Source organism: Aspergillus fumigatus, chromosome 5, assembly GCF_000002655.1.
Source record: "Aspergillus fumigatus Af293 chromosome 5, whole genome shotgun sequence".
In the NCBI taxonomy this organism is placed as follows: Eukaryota; Fungi; Ascomycota; class Eurotiomycetes; order Eurotiales; family Aspergillaceae; genus Aspergillus; species Aspergillus fumigatus.
Genome location: NC_007198.1, coordinates 2,068,154 through 2,084,071, shown reverse-complemented (window position 1 = coordinate 2,084,071; position 15,918 = coordinate 2,068,154). Strand labels below are relative to the sequence as shown.

The 15,918-nt window shown below is 51.1% G+C and overlaps 7 protein-coding genes across 7 annotated transcripts; 5 read left to right on the top strand and 2 right to left on the bottom strand.

The window, feature by feature from the left end:
• The first annotated feature begins 453 nt into the window (after positions 1-453).
• AFUA_5G08220 (uncharacterized protein) lies at positions 454-4,706 on the top strand. Its single transcript, XM_077804793.1, has 4 exons — positions 454-954; positions 1,200-1,488; positions 1,575-3,684; positions 3,739-4,706. The coding sequence occupies exons 2-4, from the start codon at positions 1,340-1,342 to the stop codon at positions 3,889-3,891; spliced, it is 2,412 nt and encodes an 803-aa protein (XP_077660931.1). The 5' UTR covers positions 454-954; positions 1,200-1,339; the 3' UTR covers positions 3,892-4,706.
• Positions 4,707-4,772: 66 nt separating this feature from the next.
• Positions 4,773-6,661, top strand: AFUA_5G08210 (dolichyl-phosphate beta-glucosyltransferase). Its single transcript, XM_748722.2, has 3 exons — positions 4,773-5,227; positions 5,306-6,109; positions 6,172-6,661. Exons 1-3 carry the CDS (start codon positions 5,111-5,113, stop codon positions 6,514-6,516), a joined length of 1,266 nt encoding a protein of 421 aa, XP_753815.1. The 5' UTR covers positions 4,773-5,110; the 3' UTR covers positions 6,517-6,661.
• A 152-nt stretch (positions 6,662-6,813) lies between these two features.
• AFUA_5G08200 (uncharacterized protein) lies at positions 6,814-8,564 on the top strand. The gene has a single exon (XM_748723.2). The coding sequence runs from the start codon at positions 7,309-7,311 to the stop codon at positions 8,095-8,097; it is 789 nt and encodes a 262-aa protein (XP_753816.1). The 5' UTR covers positions 6,814-7,308; the 3' UTR covers positions 8,098-8,564.
• A 1,105-nt stretch (positions 8,565-9,669) lies between these two features.
• Positions 9,670-10,983, top strand: AFUA_5G08190 (uncharacterized protein; the record flags this gene model as incomplete). The annotated part of the gene is made up of 1 exon (XM_748724.1): positions 9,670-10,983. One exon carries the CDS (start codon positions 9,670-9,672, stop codon positions 10,981-10,983), a length of 1,314 nt encoding a protein of 437 aa, XP_753817.1.
• Positions 10,984-11,787: 804 nt separating this feature from the next.
• Positions 11,788-12,748, top strand: AFUA_5G08180 (putative cell wall protein; the record flags this gene model as incomplete). The annotated part of the gene is made up of 2 exons (XM_748725.1): positions 11,788-11,874; positions 11,933-12,748. The coding sequence occupies 2 exons, from the start codon at positions 11,788-11,790 to the stop codon at positions 12,746-12,748; spliced, it is 903 nt and encodes a 300-aa protein (XP_753818.1).
• Positions 12,749-13,151: 403 nt separating this feature from the next.
• On the bottom strand, positions 13,152-14,528 carry atg3 (ATG3/ATG10 family protein; the record flags this gene model as incomplete). Its single annotated transcript, XM_748726.2, has 2 exons — positions 13,744-14,528; positions 13,152-13,689 (listed from the first exon to the last, which is right to left on the bottom strand). Exons 1-2 carry the CDS (start codon positions 14,265-14,267, stop codon positions 13,152-13,154), a joined length of 1,062 nt encoding a protein of 353 aa, XP_753819.1. The 5' UTR covers positions 14,268-14,528.
• A 414-nt stretch (positions 14,529-14,942) lies between these two features.
• AFUA_5G08160 (putative cyclin) lies at positions 14,943-15,903 on the bottom strand (the record flags this gene model as incomplete). The annotated part of the gene is made up of 2 exons (XM_748727.1): positions 14,943-15,584; positions 15,643-15,903. The coding sequence occupies 2 exons, from the start codon at positions 15,901-15,903 to the stop codon at positions 14,943-14,945; spliced, it is 903 nt and encodes a 300-aa protein (XP_753820.1).
• Positions 15,904-15,918: the final 15 nt, after the last annotated feature.

Here is a 15,918-nt window from a genome sequence, read left to right as displayed (position 1 = left end):
TTTGATGGTATGTTAGGGGAGATAACGTGCAAGGCCAAAGGAAGTGGATGATCAGAGTAAAGTGGATCGTTGCCTTCCATATGGCGGAGATAAATGGTGAACTGCATTTGTAATGTTGTCTTTCGTCTAGCTCATGTTTTGATATTCGAGAAAATTCCTTGGTGGATCGTCAGCATTTTAGGCTACCCTACTCCGTAACAGGTATGCCCATTGTTTTGCCCTTCAACATTGGGGAAAGAGAAGAATATAAGCATTTTCATTCCAACTTTTCATAGTATTGACTGATTAATTATCCAAGTAGATCATTTATGTCCTAGAATAAAATGGCAAGAGACGCTTGGCCGCAGTAATATTGTAGACCGTTTTATAAGGTTCATGACGGTCAGGCAACCAGGTCGATCTCTAAAAATTCATGGCAAAGTAGCAATAACTCGGCGAGTTATCCGCCAATATCAAGGCTTAATTCATTAAATATTTGTCTCGTCTGTATTCTTATGATGAACTAGATAGACATTCTCTATCAAGGCCAAAGCGACCTTTCATTGAGACGGAATTCAATTCTGCTTATTTCCTGTGGTTAGTTCCATAATTATTATTAACAGCATCCCCATCCTTCACAGTCACCTTTCCTCGGTCATCCGACAACTTACATCCTTGACTTGCCTTGGCTTCATTCACAAACCAGCTTTGGCAGCAAACCTGCCTAGCTACCAGGGTAGCCCCGGTGTTCCTAACTCAAGCTCCGGAGTCAAGGTCAGCAGGAGCAAGAAGCAAGGCACAATAGGTACCTACCTACCTATCTAGTTGTCTGGCTCACTGGAGCCTGTTAGTTTATGTTGCCTTTGCCTGCCTACCTGGCATCTATCTAGAATCATCATTATTGTCCGTTGCGCTCAACCTTGTCTGGATCAAGAGCTATAAATAAGCTGGCGTTTGCTTCAATAGCTTCCTCAAGTAAGTGTCGTCATCACTGTCATCTTTCCCTGTATTGTTTCCCGCCTGGCATCGTGAATGCACCTGATCCTTTTGACCAATATAATTTTGTTTTGGTTTCATATTCCATTTTGTATTTCATCTTTGTTGTCTTTTGAGAGTGAATTTTCATGCTCTGCCTGTCTTCCGTCATCTCTTGTGTTTGTTCCCTTGGCGTGTCTGTGCACCTTGCTGCCTTGTACTCACTCATTGATTGAACACCATAGATTTGTGCCCCTCTCACCAACCTCCGTCTCATCCGGGAACCCTCTTCTAAGCTGGGATGTGGATCATATCAGCTGATGCAGATGGGGAGAATTCAATCAGATGACATGCTCCATATTGACTCTAAAATCCTTTGAGAATAATGAGCAACGGATTTATTTACCAGCAATCGGGCATTGTTCCAGAGCATCCTGACATCCATTGCAGTACAAAGGACCACGCGGCGGACCAATTGGGTGCCCAAGCGACTGATTCCCCGAAGATCGCAAATCAGACCGGCGACTTTCCCAAGTAAGTATTTCCGTCGGTCACTCCATTATTCCTCTTCCACGATATATTTGTCCGTTTGAGTTTCATCTACTGACCGCGTTAATTAGAAAATCAATCGGTCGACTGCCTGACGATGATGGGTCCCCTGTGGTATATCCGATCACCCATATGGCTCGTCACTCCGTCAGCCCCTCGGTCTCCGTAAAGAGACCTTATTCAGCGGGGGCTGTTCCAGAAAACTCAGACTCGGAGGATCTGAGCAATCTAGGCTTCGCTGCAGGAGGGAGTATGGAGGCTGCGTCACCTCACTTCGTAAAATGTCACCAGCAGAAATTAAAGACCCGACAACGACGTTCGGCCCACATGCTAGGCCCCTCCGGCAGTCGGATAGCAGGCGAAATCGGAAATCACAAAAGTAGTCCGCCTGAGAGCGATACGCGACTGCCTAGATTTTCAGCAAGCTCCGCTGACGACCTTGCCGGGAGGTGGCGACAAATGGTGTCGCAACCCAATGCGCAACAGATGCGTGGAAGCGATGTTCAGCATGGAAGTGTATCGACACTTCAGCCAAGTGTCAGGCAAGAGAAACTCGCTGCGCGGCCCAAGGGGCAACCAGCAGAACCCGTGGAAGGATTGAGCTTTGATCAGAAATCCGCTGGAGGTGACTCTGCGGTAGCCGGAGGTACAGCATCACATGGGATCTTCCTACAGCCAGAAACTCATCCTATAACAGAAGAGCAATTGATCAATGAAGTGCGCGGAATCTACGCCGGGCTAGTCATGGTGGAGAAGAAATGCATTGAAATCGACAAGCAACAGTCCGAGTCGAAGACTCCGCTGTCCCCAGTCCAATGGCAGGCCCTGATTGCCTTGCATCGAACGCTGCTGAACGAGCATCACGACTTCTTTCTAGCATCACAACATCCGTCCGCGAGTCCTGTACTCAAAAGGCTAGCAGAGAAATATGCCATGCCGGCTCGTATGTGGCGTTATGGGATCCATTCCTTCCTCGAACTACTACGCCACCGGCTTCCTGACTCCTTGGAGCATATGCTGACTTTCATTTACATGGCTTACTCGATGATGACTCTGCTATTCGAAAGTGTCCGCGCATTTGAAGACACGTGGATCGAATGCCTGGGAGACTTGGCGCGATACAGAATGGCAGTAGAAGAGGTGGACGTGCGAGACCGCGAGATCTGGGCTGGCGTCGCCAGATATTGGTACAACAAGGCGGCGGATAAGAATCCTGATGTTGGCAGGATACAGCATCACCTCGCCGTCCTCGCTCGTCCGGATGTAGTCCAGCAGCTGTTCTACTATACGAAGTCTTTAGTCAGTGTGCATTCTTTTCCAAGCACAAGGGAAAGCATACCATCATTGTTTAATCCTCTTCTGAATGCGCCAAAAGCTCATCACCACTATCCGCTCATTGCGGCTTTTGTTTTGGCTCATGGCTATCTCTTCTATCGCAACCCATCACCTCAGTTCTCCAGATCAGCGGAGGAATTCTTGACACACTTGGAAACTCATGTCGGCCGAATGGGGGCCGCCTTTAAGATGCAAGGTGTCTATATGTCGTCGTGCAATTTCGCAGCCATATTCGAATACAATCACCCTGACGCCGCCTTACCCGCCAAGTTCCACCCGCGGGAAACCCATCATGGGAGGCCTGCTTTGGAGACCCAACCGACGCCTGCAAAAACCTCGACTTCCGCTTGTGACGTCCCTCTGACAGCGGATGGGTCAATGGCATCCCCAGATGGTCGAAGGTATTCGCCACTAAGTCTTTACGCGTCGTGCCTGACGTTTCAAACATTGTCTGTCCTTCTTGACCAGATCGGAAACAAGAACGTTTATCCCACAGTGCATATCTCGATGGCCTTCCTTTGGTGCCTAGCACTTAACGGCAGAAGCAGCATGGAGTATATCGAAGCTTTCGTTCCGTGGAGAAAAATCGCCATCTTTCTCAATACCATGATTCGCGATGACGTAGACATTCAAATTTTCGAAGGTCCCCATTTCCCTACGGTGGAAGAGAGAAAGCAATTGCCGGAGGACTTTTTCATACGTGGTCAAATCTGGAGTCAGCATTATTTCCCACCTCGTTTTTTTGAGGATTCTCTCATTGAAGATGAGGGGCGTTTCATTGAGCTACCGTCTCTGAATGTTTCCAGGATGTACAGGTGCCTTTGGCTGGGAATGAAGCTGGCGACGGTATGTCTGAAGAATCACGGCGAATGAGCGGTTAGAAATGCTAACAAGGTACAGTTCCAGCGTTGGATGATATACGACCAGGTCTCCCGAAAGTTTTCGGTGACACCCTTTGCGCTTCGACTTGAGAAACTTGCGGAGCAGCACAATCCCTTCAAAGCCGCAGCGCCGCAGCCGGGGCCCCATGATTTGGAAATGCCTGACACTTGAGGGTTCAGCTTCTCTCTTGCCCTAAGTCGTAATACAATTTCTTCCATCGAAATTCAGGACCGTCAATTTTAGAGTTGTCCGAGCCAGGAATGCGACAATACCACCCAAGGAATAAGGCGTGTCATCACTGGCTGTACATTGAGACCAAGCAATTGAATGGAGAATGGTAACACAACTTGTCACGCAATTTCCCGACGACAGCCCGCGCAAGACGAACTTGCCAGGAGCGCTTAGAAAATGTGATCACTGGGCTGATCTGCCAGATCGCGCTTGTGGGAAGCAACCACTGCCAATACCCCTCTTGTCGTCTCAAATGCAATTCATGAACATTCAATTTTCTAAGATGGCATCTTCGCTGAGACTCCATCTTGGACTCTTCCATATTCCTACTCTGCCCCAGAATGATACTTCCAGAGGTGTCTCCTTGCCGAAGGAGCATTCTTACCGATCACGTGGTATTTCCAGATGGCTATTTCTGCTTCCATCTATTCTGTGCTCAATTGGGTTCCTCTTGGATCCTACGATCGCCTCTTGTATGAACTTCTGTTGGACTTGACAGCTTTGTTGAGTTGTCACTGTTGAAATGATGTTCCTCTCCCCCAAGACGCCTTCACTCTTGTCCGTATCTCCATGATATGATGATTATCATTATCGAGCCGTACCTGCTCATTGGAGCCTATGAAATACATACCGTTAAGATGCCTGAAAATGAGAAATAACCTTTTGCAATTGAGCATGGTTCGCATGAATGATTGTCCACCAATGATATGATGCCCAAACCAGACATGTAAAATCCCCATTAGTTACCTATCTCCGTGTACGTGGTAGTAGATGGTGCGTGGCCGTATACGTAAGTGCCCGTCGGCTGTTGTGGGGTTGAAGCATCGCGGCTTGTCAAGGACCACCTATGTAAAAAGGATCCAGAGGATCGGATTAAGCAACCACCTATCTACTACTCACTAAACCCAAAACCAAAAGGACAAGTTGGCTATCCGGTCCTCCGCCCCCAATTTTATGGCATTCCACGCATGATGGCCATTGTCTGTAGCGACTTCAACGATCAATGCAAGCATTACTGACCAGACAGGCTCCGTGTCGCATGGCCGACCAACCAGGGATCGTCTTGATCTGAATCTCCAGCTTCTGAGCTCGTCTTCTGCTACTGTGATTATCATTGCAACATATTTATTCACTTACAAACGCGTCTAACATATCCATTATGGCTGGGGAATCGTGGATTGGGACGTGCGTCCATTGCACAAAGCTGCTAGCCAGCGTGCCTCTTTCCGTCCTCCTGGCTGCCATATCCGCGACCCTTCTGGGGTCATTCGTTCTTGTATGCTCTCACTCTCGACTTTCGTTCGTCCTATCCTAATGTTTGTTGTTGAGGATTACTGACATATTCCCGTGCAAGTTCTACGTTGTCCTTTACCTCGTCGCACCCGAACCGCGAAAACCATTACCTGAGGAGAAGCGATACCGCACCCTTTCCGAGGATGGAGCAGTCACCCAACCCGAACAATTGCCCTGCTGGCAGGACGCCCTCGACCGGCAGAAACGTCCCGGTCGGATCTTTGACCATTCACATATGGAGAAGGCGGAGCTATTCATGTCCTTGGTGGTCCCTGCATACAACGAGGAGGACCGTCTGGCCGGCATGCTGGAGGAGGCGGTCAACTACCTGGAGAGGATGTACGGGACACTTGCGGCATCATCTGCCTCGAACGAGAAGGCCGGAGACGCGGTCCGACAGCGGAAACCGACCAACGGCTATGCGAACGGGCATGCCACGACAATGGTCACGCCTAGCGGCAAGGTTCCACCTGAGAAGGGCTGGGAGATTATCATTGTCTCCGATGGGTCCAAGGATAAGACGGAGGAGGTCGCGTTTGCTTTTGCCCGCGACCACCAGCTTTCGTTGCATCCTAAGGGGTATGCTGGTCCTTGGACGCCGACGCCCCACGAGGGGGTCCATATTCCACCCGGCACGATCCGGGTAGTCACTCTGGCCGAGAATCGGGGAAAGGGCGGGGCGGTTACACATGGCATGCGGCATGTCCGCGGTCAGTACGTGGTGTTCGCGGATGCCGATGGGGCGAGCAATTTTGAAGACCTGGGGAAGCTGGTTACTGCTTGTCGGGACATTGAGGACTCGGACGGGCGTGGAGTAGCAGTGGGTTCGCGAGCGCACATGGTTGGCAGTGAGGCTGTTGTCAAGGTACGATTTGTAGTTCCTGTCAGTTTGAACTGGGCAAGGCTGACGTCGGTCACTAATCACAGCGTTCGAAACTACGTAATTTCCTGATGCATTCGTTCCATCTGATCCTGTGGCTTATGACGCCTCCCAAAACAGCGACCATCAAAGACACCCAGTGTGGATTCAAGTTATTCTCCAGGGCCTCGCTGCCTTATATCATCCCCTATATGCACTCGGAAGGATGGATTTTCGACGTCGAGATGCTAATGCTGGCTGAATTCTCGAATATCCCGGTTGCAGAGGTGCCCGTGGGATGGAGAGAGGTCAAGGGGAGCAAGCTGAATGTCGTCCGCGATAGCATCGGTATGGCTTGGGGTCTGGCTGTCCTCCGGGCTGCATGGACATTGGGGGTCTACAAACGGACATGATAGAGACGAGGGGATTCTATTTGTTGTACTTGGGTCTATACATTGATTGCTGCATCTTAGCATCTAATTACTTCGTCAAGGCCAGCCCAGAGAGGTATATTCCACAGTGAGAAAAAAGCAAGCCCCAAGGGGTTTTATATTTATAAGTCTAGATCACTCTCAAACGGCGGCGACTGATCCCGAGTGTCCCCGTCTTGCCACCCAATTTCGGAGAGCCGAGCAGTGGAAGATCCCGATGAACCAAAAGACCCATAACCAATTGAGTTTTCTCTTTTCCCTTCTAGACCCTCGGGATAGGGCCTCGAAATGGCAGGGAGAGTCAAAATTTTCGGCAGGATTTTCCCACCCTGACGTCGGTCGGTCCGAGCAAAGCTGTAGAAAGTGAGGCAGATCCTTGATAGTCCACGTTTTGATGGAGATACAATGACGGCAAAGGTTGGACTGATTGGATGCTGGATAGTGGCATGATGTTTTTCTCTTTTCTCCTTTTTTTAGATATATATTTTGCCGAATACTGACTCGATTGTCAGTCCATCGGTGCATGTCAGCTTGGCATGCTCTGATTCATATATTCCATGTGATTGGATCCGCGCAGAATTTGTCTGCGATTTTCTCCTGCAAAATTTTATCTTATACCCTTGGAGAGACATTGGATGAGGTGTTGAATTTTGAAGTCATTTTGTTTTTATCTATTTGTGAATTGTCTGATGGTACTGGAAGCTCTTCAACATTGGGGTGTTTCTAAAGATAAAGAGCTAGTTCCCTAGACTCCTTACACACTCGTCTCGTTCCATGATATCTAGCTACAATCTCGATCACTTCGATATGCTCGAAATTATAGCTTCTACATCGAAACCTGCACAAACTAGGACACGGAATACAACTCCGAAACAGTCGCAGTCGACTTTCCTGCGACTACCTCCGGAGCTGCGTCTGAAGATCTACGAATATGCCCTCGCAGTCCCCAATGAATACACAGACCGTCCGCTGATCGTCGTCAACGATCGCGGCAACACCTTTACCTCACGCGGACAGTTCCGCGCCCTCTCCATGTGTCCCAGCTGGGTAGGGCAGGATGGCACAGCACGCAATCTACTATCTGTCAACCGCCAGATCCACGACGAAGCAGAGGATTTTCTCTACTCGCGCTACACCCTGTTTTTCCTGAACTCATTTGATCTGGACCGTCTCGGCGCGTTCCTGGATACCCTCAGCGCGACGGCGCGCAGCCGCATCCGTAGCGTCGGCTTCGAAATCTGCTTCTTTGTGCATTCGCAGACGGGGGTACCGAAGCGCATGCTGAAGGACTACGAGCGCGCTGGACGCCTGCTCATGGAGAAGCTGCCGCAGTGGTCCAGTGTCTTCTTTTATCTGGATCCGAGGTTCTACTATCCGTCAGCTTCGGTGGGTGGGCGCGAGCTATCGGCTCGTGGGGTCCTCTATCTGGCGACGGTGTTTGGGGCGCTGAGGAAGGATCTGCATTTCTTTCCGTTGCCATCAAGTCATCGGCATGTTATGGATGAGGCGCAGAGATTGTTGAGGAGGGGGAGTCGGTCGTCGCAGAGTCGGCCTTCTCTCTGACGGATCTTGGAAATCGTTTCTTTGTTCTTCCTCACCGGGAGAGCCCTGAGATTTTGCAGCATATGCCACCGTTCATTTTACAGTCTACGAACTACCAGGGACTGTTGCAGGATGACGTCCCGATGTTATGCGCTGCAAAAGCCGACATTGAATCTTGTCCGATCTCCGGCTGGCGTGGGGTCAATCAGTTGGAGCTAGCGGGATTTTTCTGGCGCATTAGGAAATGCATGGCGCTGGTTTGCTTTTGTGGAATGTTTCTTGTTTCTCATGTGGACGGGTTGCTTTCATTTTGACGGATTTGGCACGGAGGAGTTTTTTGTGGCTGGGCATACTCACCTCACATAGACTATAGACCGATTGGATAGATATCCGCTCCCTGTACTTATAATAATGCTATACTAATACTTATATTACAGAAATCCGCATGCCGCACAAACTGCTTGAGCTTATGGCATGATCGGCCGACCCAACCTCACCTCCAAGTACCACTCGGACCCTGACTACGGGAGGGTTCGGATGATCATTCAAGAAAAATGATCATTTAGAATCTTTACACAGACACAAGAACAAGGAAAATCGACCATCTGTTGGACGGGTTGTGTATGGCATAACGTCATCGTGTCTCCCGTGATCGCCCACTTTCCCCTACCACCTCACATTTTGTAGATTCCCCAAGATCCTGATACATACCATTGTGATTGGCATCCACTTGGAGATATAACTATCGTTGTGTCTTGCTTTCTCCATCCTTTGTCGATATACATCTCCGTGCTGGCACTGAGCTCGACAGAGAGAGCACTGAGATCACACTCTCATAACGGACAGTAGGAGACTGAGGTGCTAGTCTGGTACATCTCACACTATTCCCCCGCACAAATGTGGGACATCCATCGACGACCCGCTTTCTGAAAACTGATAAATGCTCCAGTCTGCGATCGTTTATCAACAGCTCCTTTTCCGGCAACAGGATGCGCTGAACTACTATCGCTGTGGTGAAAGATTATCCTCGTCCACTTGTTCTCCGACGTTTGGCTGGTTCCAAGCAACCCAACATCCGACCTCCACACTCCGAGGCAGTTGACAACGCTATCGGTGCTGTTTCTATGGGGCCACGCTGTGCCTCAGGAGACCCTACATATTTGTCCGCGCTTTCAGGCACCGCTTCATACGCTAGTTGTCGGTCGAAAATTAACAACTCAACGCCGTACAGGACGACTCTGTCGCCTGGCGACCCCCTTGCCCCTTCTCGTCTGTACCTCGTTGGTGGATCCCTGCATGTGTTTTTCCTTTAGTTTTCATGCGTAGGAGATCTGCCCTGGCGATGCTGTTTTCCATTTTGAGAGGACGCCAGGTCAATAATCCTCACGTATCATTGAGAACCCGCTGATTATTAGCATATTTTCGTGGAGATTGAGTGCTCAGTCTCTCCTGTGCTAGTTTTATTGTCTTTGAAGTTCCCTTGCTTCTTTCTCCTTTTCTCCACCTCTTCATCCCTTCGGACAAGAAAGCCTTTTCCTAACTGGAAGACGAACCTGCAATTGTTTCATGTGAAGCGGTCTGGCTACCGCCGCCATGCGATCAACAACTGCAAAGATTCCCAATGGGCATGGGAGCCTCTACAAGGAGGTTCGATTTTCGCCAACGGCAACCCCCATCCGCCGTGCACAGTCGGTCTCGACCAGTAACCCCGCCTCGACATTCGATCACAGGCGGGTGCTTGGCAAAGCTGAAAGCGATCGGTTCTCTTACTCGGCTTTAAGTACCGATTATCTGGAGCAGGCCCGAACGCTTCTCCATCGCCAAAGGGCGAGCTTTGAGAATGAGCGGGCACTTTTCGCAGAGGAACGGCAATTGTGGGAGAAGGAGAGGGAGCTACTAAAACTAAGAATATCAGAATTAGAGGCCTTGTTGAAGAGCAAAGATACCCTGAACAATAACCATTCGACTCCTGACACCCTTGTCAAGTTCTCTTTGCATCCCTTCGGTGGTCCATTGTCCCCTAATCTATCTAATGAGCGCCACCGCAATCACGATTATATAAGTGCTCAGGTGTGGGAGGGGCCTAGCCCTACGGCTCGGCCGACAAGGGTTTTTCACAGTGTGGAGAAGACCGATGGTCAGGACCACCTCGCGTCGATCACCGAGCAAGGAGCGCATATGCCACTCACTGCGTCGTCCTTAGATGCGGCCTTATCCCCCAAGGCTCGTGCAGCCGAACTCTCCTCGTGTATGAGTATACCCGTCCCAATCGAGAAGCTTGACAGCAAGCTAGATGGCATTACTCTCAAATCTTCAGCGCTACCGCCCGATGTCGTCGCCCGCGTGATGACACCACCATCCCCTTCGCCAATGGATGTATCTCCAGAGTCTCCCGACCGCTCGAAATTGTCTTCGGAACGTAAGAACAGCTTGAAGCTGAAACTGTCCGAGCTTGGGCCACCCGACGTAAATTTGGTTAGGGATGCTGGGCACACTCCCATGGTGCTCATCGATGCCGATGCGGACACAGAGCAGGCCTCAGTTAACGGTGACGCGATCCCCCAAGTCCAGGGCAAGGAAGACGAGCCCTTTGCTCCTAGGGCGGCGATGGTTGGACAGCCTGCGGAAAACTCCGACTCCTACTTTCCGGACTTACCTGATGATCCGGCCCTCAAGGGGCCGTTATCCCTGCTGAATGAAGAGGAGCATGACAGCGAGTTCCTACAGGAGCTGGATTTGAAACTCCTCGATCAGGCCAGGCGAGCCATTGGTCGCTCCTCTGATGCCGATCCGGACGACGAGAAGATAGCAGATGCAGACCCTACCGAGTCCGTTCCTGAGTTGAAATTCAAGAACACGACCAATTTCGGCACTGCGTTCGGAGTGTCGGACTTTAGAAAAGTTTGAGGCGTGCACAACTCCATTTGCATATCTTTTCTCTCGCGTTGTTCAATTTGAGCCCTTTTTCATTTACTTTACGATGATACACCTGTTGTTCGACGCACATTATCAGTGATTGTTGAGGAGGTCATATGCAATGTGATATATAAACCCGAGTCATGTCGGGGGCCTGTACTTCTCTTCCCCGTTTTGGCAAACCAGAACGATGATATTGAGATAATGTCTTATCCTCATCTCCTCAAGTTTGCGTCGGCAATCTGACTTCGCGATGTGTAACAAACCTTATCTACCAGGCAGCACTGTTCAAAGAAGTTCCGGGCACTGGCGTTTGACTTGTTATGGGCGTATCTAAATAAGTCGGCCACCCTTGCATGGCATCACCCCCGAATGGGCGTATCAAGCCACGATTCCCCGTTGTCTCATCCCTTTGCCCTTCCATGTATCTTCGTTACATCTGCCTATGCAGTGCAAACCTGGAGGATACCCCGAACACCCCTCATCTTATTCTCCTAGCTATCATCGGACTAAGAATAGTCTTCACCTTAATGCCTTACATGTCAAGTGCTCGGATCTCGGTGGCTGGCTATGAAGGATGTGAAACCGCTTGGTGAAGGCATCGAACTCACTTGCACAGAGAATGAAAGAAAATATATAAGACCTCCTGTCCCATGCTATGATATCGTCTATCTATCATCCATTCTTTGACCTTTTCGCTCATTGAGAGCAGCCACTCATTTATCCATCAGAACCACATTCTTTTGCTTCTTCGGTACTTTCTCTCATTACATTCTTTCCATTGACAAGACAAAGATGCATAACGTCAAAACGCTCCCAGCGCTGCTGTGCCTTCTGCTCGCGGTTGGCCCTACTGCTGTTCTCTCTGCTCCCATTGCTGATGTAAGATGACCCCTTTTTGACTCTCTTCCAGCTTCCTACCCTACTAAGAAAGGGTTAGGTCGCAAGCCTGGACAAAAGGCAGGTCACTCACAGCAACACCGATGCTGCCTCCGTCGTGGGCGCCGGCATCCCCGATGGACCCAGCTTCAACCAAGGCGACTTCTTCTCCACAAGCAGCGATGAACAGCGCGATGAGGACTGCGACGAGGATGAGGATAACGATGGCTCATCCTCTAGCCCGAGCGCGAGCTCAAGCAGCAACACCGGCGCCGCATCTTTCATGAACGCGGGCATCCCCGACGGACCCAGCTTCAACCAAAACGATTTCTTCTCTACGAGCAACGATGAGGACCGCGATGTGGGCGATGGTGACGATGGCTCGCAGTCGGGTTTCAGCACCAGTACTGACGCAGGCAACTTCGCCACGTTTGGTATCCCCGACGGCCCCAGCGCTACCTTTGGAAAAGCCTTTCACCATGATTATGAGGAGGCTCACTCCAAGCACCCCGAGACTACACCTGTTCCTGAGCCTAGTCCGCCTACGCCTACTGTAGAGACGCCTACCTCGACCCCTCCGGCTCATACCCCTACTTGCGCTCCTCCGGCTCCTCCTTCTTCTGCTCCTCCTTCTTCTGCTCCTCCTTCTGCCCCTCCTACTCCTACTCCTCCTGCCCCTGCTCCTCCTGCCCCTGCTCCTCCTGCTTCTACTCCCTCTGCCCCGGCTCCTCCTTCGGCACCTCCTGCGCAGACTTCTGAAGTTCCTGCCTCAGCTCCTCCTCCGGCGCCTCCTGCTTCTGTCCCTGAAGCTCCTGTCGCTGCCCCCCCTCCACCAGCGCCAGCTCCCCCCGCTGATCATTCCTGTACCTGCAGTTGAACGGCCATGATGAACAAGTGCATGGAGGCGTCCTAATGTATAATGGCTTCCACAGGGACACAGCGTGTCTCTTATACTCTGCTCCGACCTTTTCTTTTTGCTTCTGTTCCTGTTCAAAATTCTTCCTATCGGCCATTTTATCTCTGTCGGCATTGTCAGGGGTACATCGGTTGTGTTATGATCTTTATTTCTACACGTTGCCGTCAAGGAGTAGAGTATAGTATAATCCAAGTATCTCTCAGATTCAGTATTGTCTTTGCGTGTATTCTGCAGTGGGTGATCCCAAAGTGAGAAATAAAGAATTATTAGGATTTGCGTCATATCTTCATAGAATCGAAGCCAAAAAAAAAAAAAAAAAACCTCGCTAACGCCAAACAACCCCCAGAAAAAGCAGAACATGTATTTATACACCCATGGTAAAGTCATGCTCAATCCCGGGCGTTACACTAGCGATAAATTTCAAAAACACAACCAGGTACTGATCAACCCGGATAGCAACCTGGTCTTCCTCATCATGCTGCAGCACCTCCCATTCATCTCCACCGGCGGCATGCCCCTGCTGCTCATTCAGCGATAAGCCCCGCGTCTCGTCCACCAAGCCCTCCAGCCCACGCTCGGAGTTGATCCTGTTCGCCTGATCCGCCGAATGAGCCTGCTTGAGCTTATCGCGGCGTATCTTGAGGGCAGCGTCGGCGCGGTCGAGGAGGGTCTTCATGACGGATGCGTGGCGGCAGGGGTGCACGGAGGCCATTTTGACGCCGCCGTCGAACCAGGGGAAGTCTTCCAGCGTCACGGTCTTGTCCTTGTAGTCGCCGACGATGTCCTCCATCATGAGGTGCGGGGGCAGGGGTTCGGAGGGAGAAAGGTAGCCGGACAGGTAGAGGCGCGGGGTGCGGTAGAAGTTCGAGTATGTGATGTAGAGATTATAAGTGCGTGTTGGCCTTTTCTCGACATGTCAGTGAAACACGGTTTTACATAAACGGAATGAGACGTACTGCGTCGTCGACTTCCCCGCCGGCTCCCGGATAATCGCCTCCTCGTCATCATCATCGTCCTCCATATCCGGGATATCCTCTTCGTCGTCCTCTTGCTCGCCCATATTCCCCGATTCATCCACCGTCCTCACATCCTTTATCCGCTCCGCCTGCTTCTCGGCCAGATCGCGGCCCCCGCCTGTACGCAGCCACCCGTCGTCGTCGTCCGCGTCCGCACCGGACAACATATCCCGGACGATCTCGTCCTCGTGGCCTGCGTCGCCGGCGAAGTTCTCGTTCAGCCGTCGGTGGCAGGGGACCCCGCGGGTGACTAGGAACTGCTTTCCAGGGGGTAGGTACGAGACTCGCTTGGCGGGGGAGGAGGCATCGGCCCAGGACCATGTCGGGAACTTGTAGACGAGGTAGTCGCCTGCCAACACGAACTCCTCTGGGGTGATTTGGCCGGTGGTGCGGAAGGTGGAGGTGCGGGAGACAGGGGCCAGGCGATCCCGCCAGGTTGATAAGGTGGAGTGGAGGATGTTCATCGTTGACCTTGACTGTGTGCTGATATTTGTTTGAAGCTTTGGAGCTGATGTTCTTGGAGTTTGTATGGATAGCGTGTGTTGAATTCAAGTAGTGTTTGGTTGAAGATTGGATGATCAACAGAAGTGGCGGAGAGGAGCTATTACTGTTCCTCACGCGGGGCTACATCATGTGGCTTAGGCAGCGTCACAACCACCACCAAACAGAAATCACGAGAATGATAAGAGTTTGTCTCAATAGTAATCTGAAGGCCTATAGCTAGCTATACTCAAGGTGGCCGGTCGAATGATCACCTGACTGACATGACACTGATAGTGACGCAATCATGTCTTTAGATATTTAGCCAAATAATGCTTGTATGGATTCAGTCCCCGTATCCCACCAGGGTACAACAACGAGCCAAAGTTGCCCGCGCACTCAATAAGAGGCCTCTCAAGGTACACATCACCAAGAGCGACGCCGTAGATTTGAGCTCCGATACTGTCAAGAGGTTGTCCTTGAGATATCCTAGAATCCAGCGACGGCAAACCCACGCAAGGTCCGGATGATACAGCAATCAGCTTGTCTGCCTGGGGCTTTCAGAAGTTCGTGCGTACTGTGACCCTCACGGCAGCTGATCCTCTATTGATCGAGTTGGATAAACCCTGACACGATGTCAGAGCTGTCGTTTCAGGACCTCACTCGCCCTCCTCCATCATCCTGCGTCGTTCAATCTCAGCTTCTAATTCCTCCACATTCATCGGCACCGTCCGCGTCTTCCATTTGTCGAGCTCCGCCCTTGCAAATCCTTCCAAGCTCCCCATAGCCACAACCAAGAACCCCAGCTCCTCCCGATCGACGTCAAAGACCTCCCACCACTCCCCATCCACCAGCTTTACGCCCTTTTCCCGAGCAGCGAGGTATATGGCCGCGACAGCAAGCGCATTCGGTTGGTGTGTGACGTAGAGTAATTGCGGCGACAACAGAGACCCATTCAAGTGCTCGAATACCCTCCGGGCTACATCTGATGAAGAAACGCCGAGGGTCTGCAGGTACGTCAGGGCGACTGTATGCGGTAGGGCGACATGTGTGTTGAAGCCCAGTGTGCGAAGAATGACCGATTCGATTCGGAGGAGGACGGCGCGCTGCCTCTGGTAGCCTCCTTCGGAGAGAACGTACGTTTCCGGGGCGGGCTTATCTGTTACCCCTCTAGGATTGACGAACCATAGTGGAGACGCGTCTTTGGACAAGAGGAAGTTGTAGACGTTGAGGACCGATCGAGGTGAGGTTGGCTGGAATGAAAGCTTCGCGGTCAGATACAGAGCTGCGGCGGAGACGTCCTGGAGAGTGAATCTAGTTAGCTACGAGGATACAGCAATTGAACCTTAGCGGACAAACCTTCACTGAATAAATACGCATGCTTCCCCCTTCAGGGCCGATCCAAAAGCGAGTATAAGTCACGATGGCCTGCGCAATGATGTCCTGCGACAGACGTAGCAGGATGCCAGCTGCGTGGGTAAGCTGCGCGCCCGCAAATCGGAGAGATGCCTCTAGGTCGGGAGTGACGCCATCAATGGACGACGAGGAGCTAGATAATTGCTCGGGAGTTGCGAGGGCATTGGAGAGATGCTGCAATGCGGTTACAGCTGGGGGTGCCATGCTGTGCTTGGTCTT